General features: G+C 39.3%; 1 protein-coding gene and 1 long non-coding RNA gene across 6 annotated transcripts in view; one reads left to right on the top strand and one right to left on the bottom strand.

The window, feature by feature from the left end:
- Positions 1–24,822, bottom strand: part of LOC110261472 — a 55,421-nt gene that overhangs the window by 5,623 nt on the left and 24,976 nt on the right. The window contains exon 2 of the long non-coding RNA XR_002345576.1: positions 1,245–1,392. This is a non-coding gene — a long non-coding RNA (uncharacterized LOC110261472). The remainder of the gene's footprint in view (positions 1–1,244; positions 1,393–24,822) is intronic.
- Positions 12,898–24,822, top strand: part of C1H15orf41 (chromosome 1 C15orf41 homolog) — a 237,799-nt gene continuing 225,874 nt past the window's right edge. For 2 of the 5 annotated variants that reach the window (XM_021098122.1, XM_021098114.1), the window contains exon 1: positions 12,898–13,430. Coding sequence is in view for 3 of the 5 variants with exons in the window: in XM_003121624.4 (XP_003121672.2) it covers positions 13,796–13,896 (101 nt within the window). In the remaining 2 variants the exon portion in view is untranslated. Of the gene's footprint in view, positions 13,431–13,580; positions 13,897–24,822 lie in introns of those variants that run through there. The other 3 variants (XM_003121624.4, XM_021098111.1, XM_021098104.1) reach the window with 3 other exon arrangements.

Here is a 24,822-nt window from a genome sequence, read left to right as displayed (position 1 = left end):
GTAAGAGTTAATGGGCTTAATAATTTCAGCATGTAGCCATGTTCCAGTTACTGGTTGAAGTACTTTCCATAATATAATTTATAATCCTCATAATTGTCTATGAGTTAGATACTATTATTATCTCAATTTACAGTTGGAGATAGACACTGTGTCACAGGGGAGTTAATACTGTACCCAGGCACAGACTGTCCTTTAATGGTGGAGCCAGGATCTGAAAGAATACATGATTTAAACCAGATTCAGTATCTATGCTCTTCACCACTACATTACATTGCCTCTCCCCAGTGCACGAAATGTCCAAAAGATCTAATTTATGCCCATATAAAAAAAGGACATAAGTAAAATAGAATAGTCACCTCAAATCCTCTTTAGGAGCAGCTAAGAAATAAATTTCTGGGAGGTGTGGCTCACGGAAACAAACCTAACTAGTTACCATGAGAACGAAGGTTCAATTCCTGGCCTTGCTCAGTGGCTTAAGGATCTGCTGTTGCAGTAAGCTATGGTACAGGCTGAAGATGCAGCTCAGATCTGGCATTGCTGTGGCTATGACATAGGCCAGTGGCTACAGCTCTGATTCAAATCCTGGGAAACTCCATATGCCACGGGTATGACCATAGAAAGGCAAAAAAAAAAAAAAAAAAAAAAAAAAAAGAAAAAGAGAGAGAAAGAAATTGAACTTACATTATAAACATATATATTTTTTATATTTTAAATATAATTTTATACATTATATACACATTATATATATCATATTAACATGGTCTGTATGTGTGTGTGTGTGTGTATATATATATATAAATACACACATATATATACACACACACATACATACATACACACACACACATAGATATATATATGTGTATATATACAGACCATGTTAAAATTCTATACTCCCCCTGGCAATGTATCAATGATTTTATGATTTCACTACTATGAAAAAAGACTGATTGAATTGACCCCATATGAAAATTGTCATACAGTATATATGCTGTTCAGAGACCAAAAACCAGTGGTGGTGCCTGGTGCTGTAGGCAGAGAGGGGCAGCTCTGGTAAGAAGCCTACCAGTTGTTGCGCAAGGTTTCAGAGCAGAGGACTTTTGCACTGTGCCTCAATTTTCAATTTTTGAGTTTAGAAGGAGATTGTAGCCATTTACCTAAACTGACACAGCTGAGAAAGACTTTTTCATCTTAATCAAATTAAAATTCACAGTCAAGAAAATAAACACAATCAGAATTCTCACATCATCTTGGTGATTCATTTTCTTCTTGGTAGGCCAGACGCAAGAGGTCAAATTCAATCCAAAGTTGCTTGATGTATAAAAATCAGGATATTCCCAACTTCAGCAGTTTTAAACTCTGCAGAAACGAGATGTTTTGAGGCCCTCTGAGCTGCATCAAGGAGAGACAACACAATACAGTGGTGAAGAGCATAGACACTGAATCTAGTTTAAATTGCATATTCATTCACATCCTGGCTCTACCTCACCCCTCAAGCTTTTCGTCTTTCAGTATGTCCCCCAACTGCAGCCAGACCAAACCTCCTATTTCACAGGGAAAACAAAATCATCTATTAGAATATCCTTCAACAACTCTATTTTAAACCCAAGATGTTATCAAATTTCAACTTAAAAAATACATATTATTGCCTCCTATACCCAAAGTACTGAGGATACAGAGAATAAGCTATATGCCCTGTCCTAGCTTATACAGGAAGATTAAAAAAAAAAAAAAAATGTAAACAGCTAATTTCAGAGCAGCCACGTGCCAGTGATGTGTACAGGGAAAGAAGAGAGGCTCATCTGATTTTTATATCTTTCTTTGATATTTGAGGGAAAGATGGTCTCTACCATGAAAATCTTATCCTCTCATCTTTCCTCCTCTTTAGCTTCTATTTCCTCTCCTTCCCATAGCTTCACTCTCACTTTCCCCACTGATTTTTTTTTTTTTTTTTGTCTTTTTAGCTATTTCTTGGGCCGCTCCCACGGCATATGGAGGTTCCCAGGCCAGGGGTCGAATCGGAGCTGCAGCCACCGGCCTACGCCAGAGCCACAGCAACGCGGGATCCGAGCCGCGTCTGCAACCTACACCACAGCTCACGGCAACGCCGGATCGTTAACCCACTGAGCAAGGGCAGGGACCGAACCCGCAACCTCATGGTTCCTAGTCGGATTCGTTAACCACTGCGCCACGATGGGAACTCCCTCCCACTGATTTTTTCTCTTCAGGCTTTAAACCAGTATATTTTGCCCTTCATCTTAAAAAATCCTTCCTACTGTATTTCTCTCTTTTAATGATTTTTATTTTTTGTATTATAGTTGGTTTACAGTGTTCTGTCAATTTCTACCATACAGCAAAGCGACCCAGTCACACATATGTATACATTCTTTTTCTCACACTATCCTCCATCATGTTCTATCATAAATGCCTAGATATATTTCCCGGTGCTATACAGCTGGATCTCATTGCTTATCCACTCTAAATGCAATAGTTTGCATCTATTAACCCCAGATTCCCAGTCCATCCCACCCCTCACCCTTGGCAACCACAAGTCTGTTCTCCAAGCCCATAAGTTTCTATACTGTAGAAAGGTTCATTTGTGCTGTGTATTAGATTACAGATATAAGTGAAATCATATGGTATTTGTCTTCCTCTTTCTGACTTACTTCACTTAGTATGAGTGTCTCTAGTCCATCCATGTTGATGCAAATGGCATTATTTTGTTCTCTTTCATGTCTGAGTAGTATTCCATTAAAACCAATACCCCAACTGAAAAATGGGCAAAAGACCTGAATAGACATCTCTCTAAAGAAGATATATAGATGGCCAACAGGCACATGAAAAAATGCTTAACATCACTAATTACTAGAGGAGTGCAAATCAAAACTACCATGAGGTACCACCTCACACCAGTCAGAATGGCCATCTTTAACAAGTCAACAAATAACAAATGCTAGAGAGGTTGTGGAGGAAAGGGTACCCTCCTACACTTTTGGTGGAAATGTAAATTGATACAACCACTATGGAAAACAGTATGGAGGTACCTCAGGAAACTAAATATAGAACTACCATGTGATCCAGCAATCCCACTCTTGGGCATATGTCTGAACAAAACTTTCTTTGAAAAAGATACTGTATTTCTCCATTACACCACTACCTATCTTGCTTCTCTTATCTTCCTTCAAATTCCTGAATCAAAGGTCTACAATTATAACTGCTCTTTTTCAACTCCTATTTTCTATGCAGCATACTGTGGTCATGCCTCTAACCCCGCAATTGTACCCAAGCCACCCTTGATAAAAGCCACCATTGGCAACATAAATGCCAACACCAAATGTCTACTTCAGTTCTTATTCTGGCAGATTTTCCTGCAGCATCTGAAATCACTGATTCCTTCTTGGAGCTCTTTTCTTCCTTGACTCTGTTTCTACTTTCTGCCTCTAGAGTGAATTTCTCTACCAATGTTTTAAGTAAGGAATTTAAATTCACTTTTTTTTTTTTTTTCCTGAAAGGATTCTTCTTATTCTGTCTTCTTCCCTTGGGTGATTTTTGTCTTTCAGGACTTCAGTATCCCATCTGTATATGTCAATTAGGTTCCCAGCAGGAAACAGACGGCATTCTCAAATAGAGTGATTGAGGAGATCTTAATGAAGACCATTTACCATGGTGTAGGAAGGTCCAAGGGAAACCAGAAAAGTCTCTTGCCTCTGGCTTGAAGGAATAAGCAAGGGAAGCCCTAACTGTAATCTAGAGAGTAGCTGCCTGGAGAGGGTCATCAGGCAAGAGCCATGAGACAAGCATTGTGAACTTGTTTATTCAACAGATACATCTTCAACACTAACTGTGTGACTGTCAAGAAACTTGATGCTAGGCAAGGAATATAAACAAAAGATTGTGGACCATCCTAGCCTCTAGACTGCAGTGGGAATGACAAATGAATAAAAAATTTAAAGCGATAATCACTAGAAGATATCAGTGACAGGTTAAACTTTGGTGCAAATTTGGGTATGAGAAAGGCATAGGAAAGGGAATAATGTTAAAACTGAAACTTGGGAGATGTTCATCAGAAGGAATATGAGCATGTCAATAGAGGGAAATGCATGGTCCTATGTATAACAGCGTGAAATAACAAGGCAAGTTTGGTACAAGGCAGGTTGAGGGTAGAAACAATGGCCTTCAAGAACTAAATATTTAAAATATGTGTTTTCCCTGTATGAAAATTATAAGTCATTTTTTTTTAACCAGAGGGAAATTTTCAGGTGATGAAAGAAGTCTATATCTTGATTGGTGTTAATGTATTTGTCGAAACTTATGAAATTGTACACGCCAATCTGTGTTCTTTATTGTTTATATATAATGTCTCAATTTTTTAAAAGGGAGGGGGTAACCTTAGAGTCAAAAAGTCCTGTCCCTTGTCAGTTTTATGATATTGAACAGGTTACTTATCTTCTCTAATTTTTCTTATTTGAAATGATAATACCTCCTCTCTCCCTCCCAGGGATGAAAAGGACTCTTTCTGATGCTTAACATGTAGTAGATAACTAATTTATGAGATCTATCTACCTGTATGTAAGTAGGATTTATCAGGAAATAGAAGAAATGAAATCTGTACACTAGGTAAGAACATCTTAAAGAGACTTATGTTTGTATTTTTAGAAAAATCACCTTGGTTTCAATGTTAAAGAATGGAATAGAATCAAACTATGGCAAGAATTTAATGAGGGGGCTAGTAGAATAAAGAAAGAAATGACCTGAATAGTCTCCATAACATATTTCTCCTGTAGGACATGGTGATTGGAAAGGATCGGTGAAGGAAAGGATGAGTGGTAGTGCCATTTTCCAAGAAAGGAAGCACATGTAGAGGGGCACAAAAATGAGCTTAATTTTTAAGAAGTTGTGTTTGAGATACCTTTATGTTTCCAAGATGAGCACATGTGGTACACAAGTGGATACATGGCTCTGGACTCTAGAGTTTAGACAAGAGATGTTATTATGTCATTAGCCATCTCTCTCTCTATTTTTGTTTTGTTTTGTTTTTTTGGGGGGGTGGTTTGCTCTTTAGGGCCGCACTTGCGGCATGTGGAAGATCCTAGGCTAGGGGCTGAATCAGAGCTACAACTGCCAGCCTACACCACAGCCATAGCAACACCAGATCTGAGCCTCGTCTGCAGACTACACCACATCTCAGTGCAACACCGGATCCTTAACCCATTCAGCAAGGCCAGTGATCGAACCTGCAACCTCATGGACACTAGTTGGATTTATTTCCATTGTGCCACAATGGGAACTCCTTATCCATCTCTTGATAATGTATAATAAGTAAGACTAAAATAAGCATTCCTCTCCAAGAAACAACCAAAGTGCAATTAGTCATTTGTGGAAATGAAGATTTCCAAGGTAGCACTGGTGAATGCAAACCTGGAGAATTACAGAAGTAGCTAAACTCCAATTCAGGTCATCTAGGCATAAATTTAAGTCTCCTTGGGGAAACAAACAGGGATTTTGACTGCACCTAAGAAGTTTTCATCTAGTAACTTTGCTATCTGTCTTTGGAAATGAAGAAAATCTGCATGGTACCTATTTAAGGGAAATCCATAAAAAAATAGAATTCTGTCTTAACTGTCTAATTATATATATATCTTCTCTTTTAAGGGCTGCACCTCCAGCACATGAAAGTTCCCAGGCTAGGGGTCAAATCGGATTTACAGCTGCTGGCCTACACCAAAGCCACAGCAACACGGCTTCCAAACCATGTCTGCAGTCTACAGCACAGCTCATGGCAATGCCAGATCCCCGACCCACTTAGCAAGGCCAGGGATCAAACCTGCATCCTCATAGATACTAGTCAGATTTGTTTCCACTGCACAGGAACTCCTGATGAAGTAGGTCTAATTTATTTGAGAACAGGAACTTTGAAGGTGAGGAATTGGTCAGTCCTGTATGGTGTTTATACACATGGCCTAGAACAGTGCCTGGCACATGGTGGCACTCAGTAAATATCTGATGAATGACTTTGTGGATGTCCATATTTTCCTAAGAGAAATTAACATACATGAGTTACATTGGGCTTTTTATTTTAAGAGCATTTATATTATGTTCTTAAAAGTTTTATCTTTACAAATAGTTTGTGTTGCTTTGTAAAACTAGATTTATGTATGCTCGCATGTGTGTGTGTAGAGCTTAACTGTTCCTCAAGACCCCACCTCTGTTACTCCTGACCACACTATCACCTTAAATCCCTTCTCACCCCTGTTAAAACTTTTAGTGTTATTGGAAAGTGAAATGGAAACCCAAGCTCTTCTGGCATGAGGATTGGCATCCAGTGTGACCGTCCTCAGGGCAATGCAAGACATTTATTCCTTGCATCAAGGGTGTAATGAATCTGAATGTTCAAATATAACTAGTAACCATCTTAAAAAAAAAAAAAAAAACACATGCTGGCTCCTGTGTCAACGTGTTGACTGACAAAATATTCTTGTGGTAAGAGGCTCACTCACATGATTATCATCATAACTCTGTGAAAGGAACATCAGTCACAGAAATCTCTGCCTTGTTCCACAGGGTCCATTATATCATTCCCAAATTGTCTGAATTGTAACCCATTCCTGGAACCAGAGGATGACCCAGCCTGGTGCTGTCTATGTCAAGGTTCTCCTTCAAGGACTGGTCTTGTGAGAGTTCATCTCCTAATTCAGCAACCTACTGCTCTACTCATAATATAAAACTAGGGTAAAAATCATCAAGTATTGATAAGAATACTTTTGGCTAATTGTATGATATAAAGTGAACAGGACCAGACTCAAACTGTGTACACAGTTTGCTTTTATCTATGAAAAGAACAAACTTCGTAGGCAAATGACTGGAAGGAATAATACCAACATGGTCACAGCACTGGCTTCCAAATGATGGGACTATGGATAAGTTATAGACTCTGATCTTGTGTTGTTGGCTACAAGGAGCAAATGTTTCTCTACTGATCATGAGACAAAAAAAAAAAAGAAGCATAAGAAAAAAGATAAATTTTTGTAGGCTCACTTTTAAAAGTTAAATCTAGGAATTCCGGTTGTGGCTCAGCAGTTAACAAATCTCAGAAGCATCCATGAGGATGCGGGTTCGATCTCTGGCCTTGCTTGGTGGGTTAAGGATTTTGCATTGCTGTGGCTGTGGTGTAGGTCAGCAGCTACAGCTCCAGTTTGACCCCTAGCCTGGGAACCTCCATAGGCAGTGGATCTGGCCCTAAAAAGCAAAAAAAAAAAAAAAAAAAAAAAATTAAATTTAGCCAAACATTGGATTTGTAAGCCATTTTGTATCTCATTTTCTCCCTGTTCCAAGTAGGTATAATAATGCTATTTGTAGATTCTGTGAGGCAATATATTAGATAACTATGATATGCTTTCATTTTCTCAAAACAAAGGGGCCTGTTATTATTATTATTATAATCTCTGTACTTATCTCAGAGAACTCCTTCCCTTGACTCTCCTTCTGTCAATCTTGGAGACAGAAAGAGTTATAAATCCTGACTGGCATCTTGCCTGCTCTTTGGAAAGTCTAACCCAGTGGGATAGCAAAAGAGAGTAATTTTTTAAATGAAGAGACTTAGGGCTAATCTCCATGTGACATGTGCTTCCAACTCTAGCTTATGTTGAAAGAAGTGCTTATTAAGGATAGACTTGATTCCTTGCCTCTCATTCCTTTTTCTATCCAGTAGAAACCTTCTACTCCACCAGCAGAGTTCCTTCCAATTCCTGAATTTATAAAATGAGACAACCCTCAGAACATGATGTATTCTTACAGAATGGTCTGTGGGACAAGAAGAGTGATTGACATGTGCAGAAATTACATCTGAGGTTTAGTCCTGCAGGAAAAGGGGATACAAATTGCCTGCAAATTATCCACAAGTCCCTGATGAGCCCAAGGAGAAAATTTAAGAGGCTTCAGTGTTTCTTCAACCAACATGTTCACGTGTCTCTCTTTGCTTTAACACACAAACACCCAAGAGAAATTGTCCCTGAAAACACGACTCTTCTTTCTTACCCTTGTCAAATGTGGTAATAGTAAAGGTGTACATGCCAATTACTACCCCTTATCATGTGCCAAGCGTGTTCTGCGAGTGATTCCAAACAGAAGAGGACTATGAGCTCTGATTGATGGGTTTATAATCTAAAGAAGAAATGAGGCTTCATGCTACAAAAAATGCATGGTGTTCACTTACACAGTGTGTGTGAAATAGCCTGTAAGAATTTGCAAAGCTGATTTTAATCAATATGCATCACTTGAGAAGAACAAAATGCCGTAGAATAAAGGTAATAATAATGATGACTGAGAGGTTCCCACCATGGTGCAGTGGATTAAGGATCCAACTACAGCACCGTGGGTAGCTGCAGAGGTTCGGGTTCAGTCCCCAGCCTGGTGAAGTGGGTTAAAGGATCTGGTATTTCCATAGTTGCAGTGTAGTTCACAGCTACAGCTGGGATTCAGTCCCTGGCCCAAGAGATTTCATATGCTTCAGGTGCTGCCATAAAAAAATAATAATTATGATGATTGATACTGGGAAGTCTAAAGGTACAGGTTATATGTCTTTTCTAACTAAGAGTAAATGAAAGTATGATGTCCTAGACTTGAACATATCTGGCTTACAATATTGAATTTCCAAGGCACTGGTATAGTACTACTCACAGTGTGATCAGTAAACAAGTGTTGGTTCTCAAACTTTTTCTTACACTTCTTGATACGATAAGCACAGAAATTAAAAACAAATTTTTGGAGGAGTTCCTGTCATGGTACAGCGGAAACAAATCTGACTAAGATCCATGAGGATGTAGGTTCAATCCCTGGCCTCACTCAGTGGGTTAAGGATCCAGTGTTGCCATGAGCTGTGGTATAGGTGCAGATGTGTCTTGGATCCAGTATTGCTGTGGTTGTGGCTTAGGCCAGCAGCTACAGCTCTGATTTGACTCCTAGCCTGGGAACTTCCATATGCCTTAGGTGTGGCCCTAAAAAGCAACAACAAAAACAAAAAAAAAAAAATTGGAAACTTTTTTTTAAATCTTTTTGACAGTTTAATTGTGTATCTGCTTAATCTCATAATAACAAATTGGGGGCTTTCATTTGATATTTTTTGTCTTTTTAAATTTTATAAGCCATTCCGTTATCATATTTTACTGAAATATTTGTCCATGACAAATTGTGGGGGAAACCGGTCTTCAACAGAGATAGTTTGAGAAACATCATTCTAGAATATTAGAAAACAATTGATAGGATACATGGCAACCACCTCTATAAGCCAAAGGCTTCTTGTGAAAATGGATGTAATATTAGCACTTACTTCTTGATGCTGGATCTGAAAATGAAGGGAAGATAGATATATGCAAGATCCTTAGCATGGTGCCTGACCTTGGTAAGTACCCCCCCCCACAACATGGGCTTTTAGAATCACTGAATAACTAAGACTTCAGAGGTGCCATTCTAAATTACATGTATGTGGGACACAGTTTTTGTTTGTAACAGGTCGTTGGTGAATAACCCTTTAGACACAGAACCTCCCTCTGGAATCAGGCCACCTGGTTCTAAAGACTAGAATTTCATTCACCACTGTTTCCTTGAATGAAGCAACCAACATTTGATTTTCGGTCTTGGGACAATTCAGTGTGACTGCTCCACCACCCTGTGTGGAATGTCCTTTTGTTTTTTGTATGTTTCCTTTGGTTTTCCTCAAGTTGTTAGGTTGACTGATTGCTGCAACCTTCAATAACTGAATTATTCTGATCTTTATTGTTTATAAAGTGCTTGTATTATATTAAGACTAGGATAAGATGACTTGTCACTCATAGATGGCAAGTATGGCACAAACTTCTGTTTAAAAAAACATGTTACTTTAGGTGGCACTCCATAGGGCAAAGAAAAAAATATGCAATCTCTTCTAGTCAAAGAAGCTAAACAATTTTTTTTAAGGGTGTTTTGGCTATATGTCAAAATTGAACATCACTGCCTCTTCAGCAGGCATTTGTTGTGGCCAAAGAAATTAGCCAGCTATTTCAAAGCATAGATGATTAAGTGAAGATAATTCAACCAAAGAGTTTTTCCCTTTTGAATTATAGGATACTATGATGGAGAATGAGAAGTTTTTATAGGTGGAGTAACTTGGGTCCGAATCATAGTTTTGCAACTTAAGTGGACCATCAGGCAAGTCCTTTACTCTCTTTGACTCTCAGTTTCCTGGCTAATGGGACAATGTTGGGAACCTAATAGGTGCTTCAATAATATTAACTTCCTTCTTTATTTAGTTAGGAAACTACAATTATTTTTCTTTAAAAAGAAGCACTGAGATGACTTTAACAAGACTCTATGGACAGAATACAATTTTAAAATATAAAAAAGATAATATGTCAGTATTTGTTTAAAAAAAAAACATGCATTGAGGAAATTCCTGTTGTAGCTCAGCAGGTTACAAACCGGACTAGTATCCATGAGGATGTAGGTTCAATCCCTGGCCTTGCTCAGCAGGTTAAGGATCCAGCATTGCTGTGAGCTGTGGTGTAGGTTGCAGACATGGCTCAGATCTGGCGTTGTTGTGGCTGTGGTGTAGGCTGACAGCTGTATCTCAGATTCAGCCCCTAGCCTGAACATCCGTATGCTTCGGGTGTGGCCTTAAAAAGCAAAAAAAAAAAAAAAAAAAAAAAAAAAGGCATTGAATTTGGCAGATTCAACGAACAGACTGTTTAAAAACCTGACTGACTCTTTCCAAGGTGAAGCATCTTCTTCTCCTTTGCACTCTGCCTAGAACTCTTTGCTCCAGCCAGAATAACTTTCCCATGCGCGTGACTTGGCTCATTCTTATTTTTAGTCTATTGTGTTTAGCACTCTTGAAATGACCTTCTGACACCTCCCTGGCAAACCCCACATTCCTTTAAAATTGTTCATTATTCACATGGTCCCAAATTGGCAGAAAGAAACCTGGCCAAGCAACTCACTCAAGACATCTTTCAGGGCTGTAGCTTCTTCCTGGGAGCTGCACCAAGGCGCATTTTGACACGTTTCCTTGCTATGATTTCCTACACTTTTTTTCATATTTGTAATCTTTCTATCGGAATTACAAAGCTCCATTTCTTGGGGTTACACTGAGGACCTTCAGGATCAGAGAGGCTGTCACTCGCTCAAGGCCACACAACATACAGCTGATTTTAAACAGGTAGCCAGTTCTTCAGCGTTTTCATTTGGTATTGTTTTCATTTCATGACCCTACTTCCCTTTGTAGAAAATGGTTGGTGTTGCTGACAGACTGAGAAACTGTGGGGAGATTCCAGCCATGGAGTCAGAGAAGATGAGGGGCACAGAGTGGGATTCAAGACATGGGGCAGGATGGAGGAGGTTAAGAGAGGGAGAAAGGGTGCCTTAGAAATAATTGGCTTACTCTAAGCATGACACGTTAGAGGAAAATAAGAAATACCTAAACAGCAGCACCACCACATTTCTGCTTTGCTTCTATTTTGTGCTTAATAAACAACACTATTGTCACTGCCAATGAAAACAGCAACATAACTGTGCTTTTCCCCTGGTGCTAACTCTAAACAATCTACTGGATTGGGGTCAAAATTGTAAACTGCCAGCATGTTAAAAATAAAAACAGAAAAACAAACCTGGCCTTTTCCTTTAGGGTTGTGAGGGTGAATGCAGGACAAGAGCCAGAGAGAAGAGTTACTATAAAAAATAACTAGTGCAAACATCCTTGAACTGATGTTTTCTATAAAAATCCCGTTGGCTGTGAATTGAAAAGAGTGAAGTGGGGAAGGAGAAAGGAATGGGGGATCAAGTGGAGTCTGCTTATCGTCAGCTGGCTTTCATGTAAGAGTCATGGCAGGGTCAGCAACAAACTAGCCAGGTGGCAACTCCAGGCCATGCTGCCATAAATAAATAGTTATGTACTAATGTCACACAACCAGGGTTAGATGCAAAGCATATGGGAAGAACATTCTGATGTAAATAGTCGAAAGACTCTAAGGTTGCTGGATTCAGGATCCACTGTTGATACTGGACTTCGAGACGCCTGAGAAAATAAAGTGGTGAAACTTTTTAAAAAGCTGCACTGAAAGATTCTTTGAAATATAAATTGTTCTCTTTCAAAAAAAAAATCCTGAACCTTTGGCCTAAGAGAGTGTGATTTTTTGATTTTTCTTTTGGCGGGTGTGTGTAGTAATTAAACATTACCAGAGTTGGCAAGAGCACAGACCCTGGAACCAAATTTCAGGAGTTTAAACTACCCCTGTTGCTTACTTGTTCTCATGACCTCTGGGAAGGTCATGACTTAACCTTTTCATGCCTCAGTTTATTCATCCTGCACAAAAGGGAGGAAGAGAAGGATAATAGCAATAGTACCTGCCTCATAGGAAATTATATGGATCAAAGGAGTGAATGTGTAGGGAACAAATGACACCTGATAAATGCCATGACCTATCACTATTAAGTAGTCTTACACAGGTTATTTATCTTCCATAAACTATCTGCTGGATACTAAGCTAAGGAATCTATTCCTTGTACTATTCTATTTAATCTTATAAATAACCCCATGAATTAAAAATCAACTTTACAGACAAAGGAACTGAGGCTTCGATGGATTAAGAAATTTATCCAAGGAGGCATGTCTAAGTTAAACTTCCAACCCAGGCCTTATTACATACTTAAAAAAAAAAAAAATTAACCATTTACACATTCTTTAAAATCTAAACGCTTTTTTCCCTTCATTGCTCAAAATGTTAAAACTTGAAAAGAAATACAACACGTGGGCTTCTGAGAACCAAAAAGTTTTTGAAAGGATTAGGGGAGGGTCTGATATCCTAATCAATGGCCTCGGGGGATGTGCGATCCGCTCACAGCAGGTACAGAAACAGATTAATTCGTCCACTGACTTTTTTCTCCAAACATTTATTGAACGCCTACTATTTTCTGAGAGCTAGGGATTCAAAGAAGAGTAAGAAATGATTTACTTGAGCACCTAACCTTGAGGAGTGAGGGTGATATTCTTTGCCGCGGGCAGTCTGATGATGTGAGTTTTGTTTTCTAGTCTGTTTGCCAAAGTGGCCATTACTGTCTGCAGAAGTAGTCGAACTCCCCTCAATGCAAGCCAGGCGGTCTGTATCCAGCGATCCTAAAGGGGTTTGGGTTTTACAGTTCCTCCGCTCGGACTCGCAGAGCGCAGAGACTTTACCAGAGAGAAGGCGTAAATCTTTATAAAGCCAGCCTCCGATTGGTGCTGCAGGAAAACGGCGCGTTTGGAAGCGTGTTCAAATCGCGCGCCCTGGCTGTGGCTTTCCCGGGCTCAGGCTTAAGAATCGCGGGTACGTGTGTGCCCTGCTATCCGGTCGATGAGCCAGGGCTCCCTGCCTTCTGGCAACAGGGAAGGTGTGAGCTCCACGAGAATCCCAGGTTAATCCCAGGTGAGCACCGCTCAGGGACCGGCCCTTAGAGAATTAGGCGCTACCTCTGCCTGCGGCTGTTACTTCCTGGTTGGCTTGCCCTTAACTGACATGGCGGCCCGTGCCTTCAGCCGGGCCCACTGCGGCTGCTCAGAAAGCCAAAGACGGGCAGTTGTTCTACAGCCCGCCTCCCGCCGCGGAGCTGCTGGGTGAAGGCTAGGGTGTGCTGCCGGGGGGGCGGGTGCGAGGGGTTAGGGGCAAGCCCCGGAAGTCGAGTACCCGGCGCCTTGCCGCAGTGTGCCCAGCCTCGTATCCCGACACCAAGGCTGCTCGAGCCCAGGGTGCTTCTTTCATTTTTCCTACCATTTCCCAGTCCCTGGCCCAATATGATACTGACCAAAGCCCAGTACGACGAGATAGCCCAGTGCTTAGTGTCTGTGCCGCCTACCAGGCAGAGCCTGAGGAAGCTGAAGCAGAGGTTTCCCAGGTAAGTGCCCATCGCCCCTCTCAGACAGCCCTTTGCCTGCAGCAGCTGTGTCTGGCAGCCCAGCCAGTGCTTGGAAACCACGTGTCGCACATGAGTGGGGAGCAACACGAGTGTCAAGTGTTAGGAGATCAGGGATGGTGAAAACGTTTCTTCTTTCGCCTGCCTTTCTCAGGAGAGTTTTAATGAATGAATCCCAGGCCGCTTCCCAAGGCCTTGCAGTTAAGTCTAGATAACATATGTTTATTGAAAACCGGGTTTGTGCTAGGTATGAGCGCACATAGTATGTGCTCCATAAATGTCTAGTGGTTAATTGACAGGTACTAGGAATGGATGCTAGGTGGCACGGCCCTCTCAAGGTGAAAGTATGAATTGTTGACTCAAATGGAAGACACTTTTCAATTGGCCCCTGGAAACAAACAAGGGAGCACAGGCTTCTTATTGTCAACTATGTTTCTCTACTGCAATTAGGTTACCTCACAGGCCTCTTATTGTCAACTATGTTTCTCTACTGCAATTAGGTTACCTCAAGTGTTCCAGGCCTGTCCCAGAGGCTGTTACCCTAGGGATTAAGCTCTTGGGTCAAGATTGGTCTTCTGGACAGCCATATGTATACACATTCCAGGTGTATTTCATACTACTCCCCCCCAAAATGGCTTTTTTCCCCAGTAATTTTAGGATTATCCAACTTTTTTTGTTTGTTTGTTTTTTGCGGGCCCCCCCCCCCCCCTTTTTAAGGCCTAATCTGCGGCATATGGAAGTTCCCAGGCTAGGGGTTGAATGGGAGCTGTAGCTGCCAGCCTACACCACAGCCACAGCAACTCGGGATCTGAGCCACTTCTTCCACCTACACTACTGTTAATGGCAAGGCCAGATCCTTAACCCCCTGAGCGAGGCCAGGGATTGAACCCGCATTCTCATGGATCCTAGTTGGGATTGTTAGCCACTGAGCCACAAAGAGAACTCCCAGGGATTATCCAACTTTTAAAAAAGGAACTTTAGAAACTATATGCTGTAGATTTCATTTTAAAGGTGTACAAACCGAGGCCCTGACGTTACACAGAGACCAGTCTCGGGCAACAAGTTATTGTCTTTGTGCTGTGTTAAAAGTATAGAATGTTGGAGTTCCCATTGTGGCTCAGTGGGTTAAGAACCCAACTAGTATCCATGAGGATGTGGGTTTGATCCCTGGCCTTGCTCAGTGGGTTAAAAGATCCAGTGTTGTTGTGAGCTGTGGTGTAGGTAGCAAACACAGCTGTAGCATAGGCCGGAAGCTGCAGCTCCGATTTGACCCCTAGCGGGGGAACTAACATATGCCACAGGTGTGGCCCTAAAATTAAAAAAAAAAAAAAAGACGAGATGTAGAATGTTTATTCACTTTTCTTCCATTTCAAAATCAGATCCAAGCTTCTGCCATTTTCCTTTGTGGCCCTGAGCACCTTTACCTAATGGAGAGCTTCCTTGAGCTTGATATGTAGCCCTTGAGCAGACATCACCATGAAAGTGTTTTCTTGAAGAAAGAGATTATTAGGTAATTGGTTATCAGTAAAGTACAAAGTGAAGCAGGAATTGAAGGTCTTTTATGACCTTAATTTTCTGAAGGACTCAGTTTTCTAAATTGGTAAAATGAAGGGATCTCTTTTTAATATTATCCAGATTTAATTTATCCCCTTATAGTCTTTAAGATTTTTTTTTTTTTTAAATGGCTGCTTTGAGGCATATGAAAGTTTCTGGGCCAAGAATTGTTCCTGTAGCCACAGCTACAACCTACACCACAGCTGTGGTACCAGATCCTTTAACTTACTGTGCCAGGCCAGGGATCAAATCCTTGTATTCACAGCAACCGAAAAACCTCTGCAGTCGTATTCTTAATCTACTGCGCCACTATAATCTTTAAGGTTTTTATCAGACTTGCTTACAAGGAGCAAAATCGACAAATTGGAATTTAATTTTCTGTCATTATACTTCTTTGCCACTTCTTCCAGTGAACTGTAGATTGGGTGAAGGCTGGTTGTCTAAGGGAGTAGCCTTAGCCTTTCGAGGCAACTTTAAGACATGGCATACGTTTAGATAATTCTGCTCTTGTTATGTATGAATATTACCACTGTGTTTTTATTTCTCTTTCTTTTCATCTCCTGTTTCTTCTTTCCTCATTCTTTTTCTTTCTTTCTTTTTCATAGCAAATTCCCTGTTTTCTCTGTTACAGGTGACCTCACCTTACTCTTTTTATTAAGGACTTTTGGAGTACACTTATGAAAGACTCCACATGTTGTTTTTCTTCTTACTCATGATCTGCCCAAATATTTTTTGCTTCTCCCAATTACTATTCAGGGTATAGCTAAATCTTCTTTTATCAGAAACTGTATTTAGAGAGGTTGCACTACAATCTGCAGAAGGAATTAAAGGATCATTTAGCAGCACAGGTAGAAATTCATGAAGAGTATGATTTGGGCCTTGGCTTCACAGTTTTCATTTTAGCACCTTTTTACTTTATATGTTTGTTGCAAAGGGCTTGAACAACCTTTAGATTTGATAGTTCACTTTACCAGAGAGTTGGTGCAGTAAGGACCTCAGAGATAATTTCTGGTGGCTCAAAGGTGTTAAGTGACTTGTCAAAAATCCTAGAGATAGTGAAGGGCCAAACAGTGTTTGGACTACAGGTTTCATGACTTTCAGTTCAGAGTTCTCTAGTAAGCTGCCTTAGTTAGTTTTAATATTAATAATAACAGCAGCAGTTACCTTTGGGCGATATTCACATAGATTGAACTCTAAGAAAAATCAAAGTACTGAAATCCTTTTAAAAGTTTCTGCAACTTTTTATTTTCCTGATTTAAAAAAATTTTTTAAAAGTATAGTTGATTTATAGTGTGCCATTTTCTGCTGTACAGCAAAGTGACCCAGTCATATGTATACATACATTCCCTTTCTTATATTATCTTCCATCATGGTCTATCCCAAGAGGCTGGATATAGTTTTCTGTGCTATAGGACCTCATTGCTTATCCATTCTAAATGCAATAGTTTACATCTATTAATGCCAAACTTTCTGTGCATCCCACTTCCTCCCCCTCCCCCTCGGCAGCCACAAGTCTGTTCTCTATATCCATGAGTCTCTTTGTGTTTTGTAGATAGGTTCATTTGTGCTATATTTTAGATTCCACAAAGAAGTTATTTTCCTGATTTTAAAAGTAGTACATGCTCAGTAAAGAAAACAAAGATTATTCATAACCCTAGAGACCTGAAAATTTATCATTTAAAAAATATTTCTGATCTTTTTTTCAATACAATAGTTTTTCTACTAATACAGTTTGTAGATCTTGCTTTTCTCACTTAACATATTGTGAGCATTCCTCATCTTTGAAAATTCCTTACGATTTGTTTCAAGTAACTAATAATATCACATTCTAGATGTTCCATCCACTTCCTTATTCCTGGACATCAAGAGTTTCGTTTTTCTAATTTTCTGATATTATTTGTGTACATATATAACATCAAGTCTGCTTATATTCCTGCTTTAGAATCCTAGAAATCCTTTTTTTTGTGTGCTTTTTAGGGCTGCACCTGCTGCATATAGAGGTGCCCAGGCTAGGGGTTGAATCAGAGCTGTAGCTGCTGGCCTACACCACCACTCACAGCAATGCTGGATCCTTAACCCACTGAGCAAGGCCAGGGATTGAACCTGGGTCCTCATGGATCCTAGTCGGGATCATTAATGCTGAGCCACGATGGGAACTCCCTAGGATCCTAGAAATCCTGAATGATTGTATCAGCAGTTTTCAAACTTTTTGCTTTCCAGATCTCTTTACACTCTAAAAAAATATTGAGGACCCCAGAAAACTTGTTTGTATGGGTTATATCGATATTTACCAAAATATAAATTAATAAGCATTTAAAAATGCATATTAATTCATATAAAAATAAGAAACTCATTACTGTTAATATAACATTTTAATGATTAATAACCATTTCAGAAAACTAATGGGAAAATAGCCTTGTTTTACACTTTTGCAAATCTTTTTAATACCCTCTTAATAGAAGAGAGACATATCTGCTTTTGCACTCAGCCTGTTGGGATGTGCTGTTTTGATTAAAGAATGTGAAGAAATTCTGGCTTTAGACAAGGGTGTAGTGGAAAAGGGAAGAGTTAATTTAATAGGCTTTTCGTGTAATTATGGATATTTTTGTTACTGCATGATACCCAACAAGTGGTAATTTCTTTTTTTTTTTTTTTTTTTTTTTTTTTTTGTCTTTTTGCCTTTTCTAGGGCCGCTCTTGTGGCATATGGAGGTTCCCAGGCTAGGGGTCCAATTGGAGCTGTAGCCGCCGGCTTACGCCACAGCCACAATGCAGGATCCAAGCCATGTCTGCAACCTACACCACAGCTCATGGCAATGCCAGATCCTTAACCCACTGAGGCCAGGGATCGAACCTTGCAACCTCATGGTTCCTAGTCGGATTCGTTAACCACTGCACCACGATGGGAACTCCTGGTAATTTCTTAAAAGTTAATTGCAACGCGGATTGTGAAACCATATTATAGACTTTTGGCCAGTTTTGAAGTTTGAGTGGATCTTTTGCCCATGCATGATTTTTATCATCATGCTTTTTGTTCGTTTTGCAAAATGTTGACTGTGAGTTATGCAAATCTTCTAAATGTTGTCACCTTTCATTATACAGCATCAAAAAATCGCATTTGTTAATCAGAAAAGTCTGTAAGATTTGAAGCTGTCACACTTATGGTGATGGATACAGAGTTTTCCAATATTTGATTTTTCCCTTGAAAGCTCAAATTTTTTCGTTGGCAACAAATACTATCAGTTGTTTCCCTTGAAGTGACAGGCTCACGTTGTTTATTTTTGAGAAAATGTCTGCCAGATATCCATATCTGAATAATCATACTTTGTTCATCACTCCTCCAAGTAAAAATGGTTTTCCATGGAAAAAAGCTTCTAGTTCAGCTCTCAAACAGTCATACAAGTCCTTCCCCTTGAGACAGTCATCACACATCAATGTGCAGTAGACGTATTTGTATTTTCTTCTTAAATTGTTTCAGAGAATGTTGAAAGAATGTTGAGATTGAATACAATTAATAAGTGAATCTTAAGAGATTCTTATATGAAACTGGCTTTTTTTCTTCCTGCAAGTGTGTGATTCTCAGGACAGTTGTGCCCAGCTTTGATTTGTCCTCAGGAGCTAGCAGTTTTGCCCACTGTCTTATTTTTTTTTTTTTTTTTGCACCATCAGTGCAAACGCCACACAGGGGAAAAGGCAAGTCATGTCTTACTATTTCTATAAAAATAGTTTTGACCTTGCAGACCTCTGAGAGGGTCTCAGGGACTCCAGGGGTCCATTAGCCACACTTTAACAACCGCTGGCTCTTTTAAACCAAAGGATATTTATGTCCTGAAGGATTTTGATGTGTATTGACAAATTACTATCAAAAAGATTGTATTAATTCAGTTACCAACAGGGCATGGGAGCATGTTTCTGCAACTTTTGCCAGTATTGAAGAGTTATCATTTAGTCTTTAATGGATCAAGAATGACATCTCATAATTTATGTTTTTTGACTATAATGCATTGTATATTTTCCCAATTATTTATTGACCATTCAATTTTCTTCTTGCATTATGCGCCTGGTGTCCTTTGCCTAATTTTCTAGTGGAGTGTTTGCTCTTATTATTTATTGATTTGTTGTTATTTATTGATCTGCATATGTTAAGGATGGTGATGCTTTATATATCATATTTTTGTTGCAGATATTTTCCCAGTAGTTGGGATTTTAAATGTTCTGTTTTTATGTTTGTAACTTTAAATTTATACTTTTTTTGCTGAGAAAGTCCTTTCCTGTTTCAAGATATGAAAAATATGTCTTTCACCTAATTTTTCCTCTAAGAATTTTATGGCTTTCTTATTCTTAATTCTTTAATCTTCTGGCTGCATTTTATTTTAGTATTTGTTCAAAGGTAAAGATGTAGCTTAATTTTTCCCAAGCTTAACTTTTACACTGTGGCTTCTATTTGCTAGTCTTATTTCTCTATGGCCTCTTTGTTTCACGGAAATTACAACTTGGGCAGCCCCCTAAACCGCTCAAGTCCCAGAATCCTCCAGTTTAAAATGGAGGGGGTAGGACTTTGTGATGTCTAATATTTTATAGCTCCCCAACTCACCTTCATTCTATTCTGCTCTGCAATTGTACTGTTAATGGGCCCTTTGGCCCCAGGAACATAGGACTTACTGCGTTTAAGTACTTGCTGAGGAGACAATCATTGATTCGCATCTCCCAGCCTATTTCCTGGACTTTCTTTCAGGCAGAAGCCCCCAGCCTAATCAGGTATTACTTATGAGGTTATACTTTACATTATTATTTTCCTGCCCAAACACTACAGATGTTATTGATTATATATTCTTTATATATATCTAAGTGTATGCACATATAGAGATATTTCTATCTTATTTTGAAATAAGTTTAAATTTACCGAAAAGTTTCAGAAATGTTAGAATTCTCATCTACCCTTCACCCTTAATGTTGATGTAAGATGTTTTACATAACCACTGTACATTTGTCAAAATCAGGAAATTGATTTCCATGCAGTACAGTCAATTAATTTACAGACCTCTTGAAATTTGATAGTTTTGGAGTTCCCATTGTGGCTCAGTGGGTTAAGAACCTGACATAGTATCTGCGAGGATGTGAGTTCCATCCCTGACCTTGCTCAGTATATTAAGGATGCGGCGGTGTTGCTACATGCTATGTTGTTGGTCACAGATGAGGCTCAAATCTGGTGTTGCCCTGGCTGTAGTGTAGGTCTGCTCCTGCAGCTATGATTCAGCCCCTAGCTGGGGAACATCCATGTGCCACAGGTGTGGCCATAAAAAGAAGAAAAAGGATAAATTTGCTAGTTAAAAAACAAAAATTAAACTAATGTCTATTTTCTATTTTAGGATCACACGTCGTATTAGTTGTCATGTCTTTTTAGTCTCCTCCCATCATGACTGCTCCTTGTTTTTTGTTTTTGTGATCTTGGCACTTTTTAAAGAATACTGGTCAGTTATTTTGTCAGACATCCCTAGGTTTTGTGTCTGATGTTTTCTCATGATTACATTAAGGGTAAACATTTTTGGCAAGAATACCGCAGAGGTGATATTGTGCCCTTCTTAGTGCAGCATATCAAGGAGGACCTGGTTTCATATGTCTTATGGCTGCTGAGGTTAACCTTATTCACTTGGTTAAGGGGTGGTGTCTTCCAAGTTTCTCCATTGTAAAGTTACCAACGTTCCCTGTCTAGTAAGAGCCTTGTGGGGATATCCTTTGGAATGATGCAAATATCCTGTTTCTCATTTCACACTTTTCCCCACTGATTTTAGCATCTGTCAGTGGTTCTTGCATGAAACAGTTATTATGGGTATTTGCCTATTGGTTATTTTCTATTTCTTTCGCTCCTTCCATTGCTGTCATCCACTACCATCATTTTATGTGAAACAACAATCCATCCTATAGTCAGCCATGATTTTCACTGGTCCTTGCAGTTTATTCAACCTCTTAACATCTAGTCCATAATAATTCACTGTCTGCGCACTATGTTTATGGCATTGTTTGGGTAATTTTTAGAAAGCAGAAAGGATAATGTAGTAATTAATTTTGAATAACTAGTAGCCTGAGGAAAGAGTCTAAGACACAGTTCAGATATAGTTAGTCAAGGTGGATTCTTAGAGCAGATATACCTTGGTTAGAAATTCTTTTGCCGGTAAACTAAGCCCTTGGTCACAATTTAGTTTTTCCCTGAGTTCATTTGCCACATACAAGTTATCTGGTTACTATTTATACATATACTAATGAGTTGAGAGTCAAACTCTTGATTTCATAAATCTCTAGGAAAATAAGTATCTTTACCTTTGCTTTATCTTTTCTCCTAAGGGTCCTGGCACAGGTTTTTCTTTTTTTTTTTTTTTTTTTAATTTTATTTTCCCACTGTACAGCAAGGGGGTCAGGTTATCCTTACATGTATACATTACAATTACAGTTTTTCCCCCACCATTTCTTCTGTTGCAACATGAGTATCTAGACATAGTTCTCAATGCTATTCAGCGGGATCTCCTTGTAAATCTATTCTACGTTGTGACTGATAAGCCCAAGCTCCCGATCCCTCCCACTCCCTCCCCCTCCCATCAGGCAACCACAAGTCTCTTCTCCAAGTCCATGATTGATTTTCTTTTCTGAGGAGATGTTCATTTGTGCTGGATATTAGATTCCAGTTATAAGTGATGTCATATGGTATTTGTCTTTGTCTTTCTGGCTCATTTCACTCAGTATGAGATTCTCTAGTTCCATCCATGTTGCTGCAAATGGCATGATGTCATCCTTTTTTATGGCTGAGTAGTATTCCATTGTGTATGTATACCACATCTTCCGAATCCAATCCTCTGTCGATGGACATTTGGATTGTTTCCATGTCCTGGCTATTGTGAATAGTGCTGCAATGAACATGCGGGTGCATGTGTCTCTTTTAAGTAGAGCTTTGTCCGGATAGATGCCCAAGAGTGGGATTGCAGGGTCATATGGAAGTTCTATGTATAGATTTCTAAGGTATCTCCAAACTGTTCTCCATAGTGGCTGTACCAGTTTACATTCCCACCAACAGTGCAGGAGGGTTCCCTTTTCTCCACAGCCCCTCCAGCACTTGTTAATTGTGGATTTATTAATGATGGCCATTCTGACTGGTGTGAGGTGGTATCTCATGGTAGTTTTGATTTGCATTTCTCTTATAATCAGCGATGTTGAGCATTTTTTCATGTGTTTGTTGGCCATCTGTATATCTTCCTTGGAGAAATGTCTATTCAGGTCTTTTGCCCATTTTTCCATTGATTGATTGGTTTTTTTGCTGTTGAGTTGTATAAGTTGCTTGTATATTCTAGAGATTAAGCCCTTGTCAGTTGCATCATTTGAAACTATTTTCTCCCATTCTGAAAGTTGTCTTTTTGTTTTCTTTTGGGTTTCCTTTGCTGTGCAAAAGCTTTTCAGTTTGATGAGGTCCCATGGGTTTATTTTTGCTCTAATTTCTATTGCTTTGGGAGACTGACCTGATGTTGATGTCAGAGAGTGTTTTGCCTATGTTTTCTTCTAGGAGTTTGATGGTGTCCTGTCGTATATTTAAGTCTTTCAGCCATTTGGAGTTTATTTTTGTGCATGGTGTTAGGGTGTGTTCTAGTTTCATTGCTTTGCATACAGCTGTCCAGGTTTCCCAGCAATGCTTGCTGAATAGACTTTCCTTTTCCCATTTGATGTTCTTGCCTCCCTTGTCAAAGATTAATTGACCATCGGTGTCAGGGTTAATTTCCAGATTCTCTATTCTGTTCCATTGGTCTGTCTGTCTGTTTTGATACCAGTACCACACTGTTTTGATGACTGTGGCTTTGTAGTATTTCTTGAAGTCTGGGAGAGTTATGCCTCCTGCTTGGTTTTTGTTTCTCAGGATTGCTTTGGCGATTCTGGGTCTTTTGTGGTTCCATATAAATGTTTGGATTGTTTGTTCTAGTTCTGTGAAAAATGTCATGGGTAATTTGATAGGGATTTCATTGAATCTGTAGATTGCTTTGGGTAGTATGGCCATTTTTACAATATTGATTTTTCCAATCCAGGAACATGGAATATCTTTCCATTTTTTTACATCTTCTTTGATTTCTTTGATTAAGGTTTTATAGTTCTCGGCATATAGGTCCTTTACCTCTTTGGTCAGGTGTATTCCGAGGTATTTGATTTCGTGAGGTACAATTTTAAAAGGTATCGTATTTTTGTATTCCTTTTCTAATGCTTCATTGCTGGTATACAGAAATGCAACTGACTTCTGAATGTTAATCTTATATCCTGCCACTTTGCTGAATTTATTAATCAGTTCAAGGAGTTTTGGGGTTGAGTCCTTAGGGTTTTCTAGGTATAGAATCATGTCATCTGCATACAGTGACAGTTTGATCTCTTCTCTTCCTATATGGATGCCTTTGATTTCTTTTGTTTGTCTAATTGCTGTGGCTAAGACTTCCAAAACTATGTTGAAGAGCAGTGGTGAGAGTGGGCATCCCTGTCTTGTTCCAGATTTGAGTGAGAAGGCTTTCAGTTTTTCCCCATTGAGGATTATATTTGCTGTGGGTTTATCATAAATGGCTTTGATTATATTCAGGAATGTTCCCTCTATACCCACTTTGGCGAGGGTCTTGATCATGAATGGATGTTGAACTTTGTCAAATGCTTTTTCTGCATCTATTGAGATGATCATATGATTTTTGACTTTTTTTTTGTTAATGTGGTGTATGATGTTGATTGATTTGCGTATGTTGAACCATCCTTGTGAACCTGGGATGAACCCAACCTGGTCATGGTGTATAATTTTTTTGATATGTTGTTGGATTCGGTTGGCTAAGATTTTGTTGAGAAGTTTTGCATCTATATTCATCAATGATATTGGGCGATAGTTTTCTTTTTTGGTGGTATCTCTGCCTGGTTTTGGAATGAGGGTGATGGTGGCCTCATAGAATGTCTTTGGGAGTATTCCTTCTTCTTCAACCTTTTGAAAGAGTTTAAGGAGGATGGGCACCAATTCCTCTTTATATGTTTGATAGAATTCACCTGTGAAGCCATCTGGTCCTGGGCTTTTATTTGTAGGGAGTGATTTTATGACCTCTTCAATTTCATTTCTAGTGATTGGTCTGTTCAGTTGGTCTGTTTCTGCTTGATTCAGTTTTGGTAGGCTGTAAGATTCTAGAAAATTGTCCATTTCTTCCAGATTGTCAAACTTATTGCCATATAGTTGTTCATAGTATTCTCTTATGGTTTTTTGTATTTCTGCTGTATCCGTTGTGATTTCTCCTTTTTCATTTATAATTTTGGTGATTTGGTTTCTTTCTCTCCTCTTTTTAGTGAGTCTGGCCAGGGGTTT

This window comes from Sus scrofa, chromosome 1 (assembly GCF_000003025.6).
Source record: "Sus scrofa isolate TJ Tabasco breed Duroc chromosome 1, Sscrofa11.1, whole genome shotgun sequence".
Classification (NCBI taxonomy): domain Eukaryota; kingdom Metazoa; phylum Chordata; class Mammalia; order Artiodactyla; family Suidae; genus Sus; species Sus scrofa.
The sequence above is the reverse complement of the archived record's forward strand: the minus strand, read 5'-3'. Positions and strand labels throughout refer to the sequence as shown.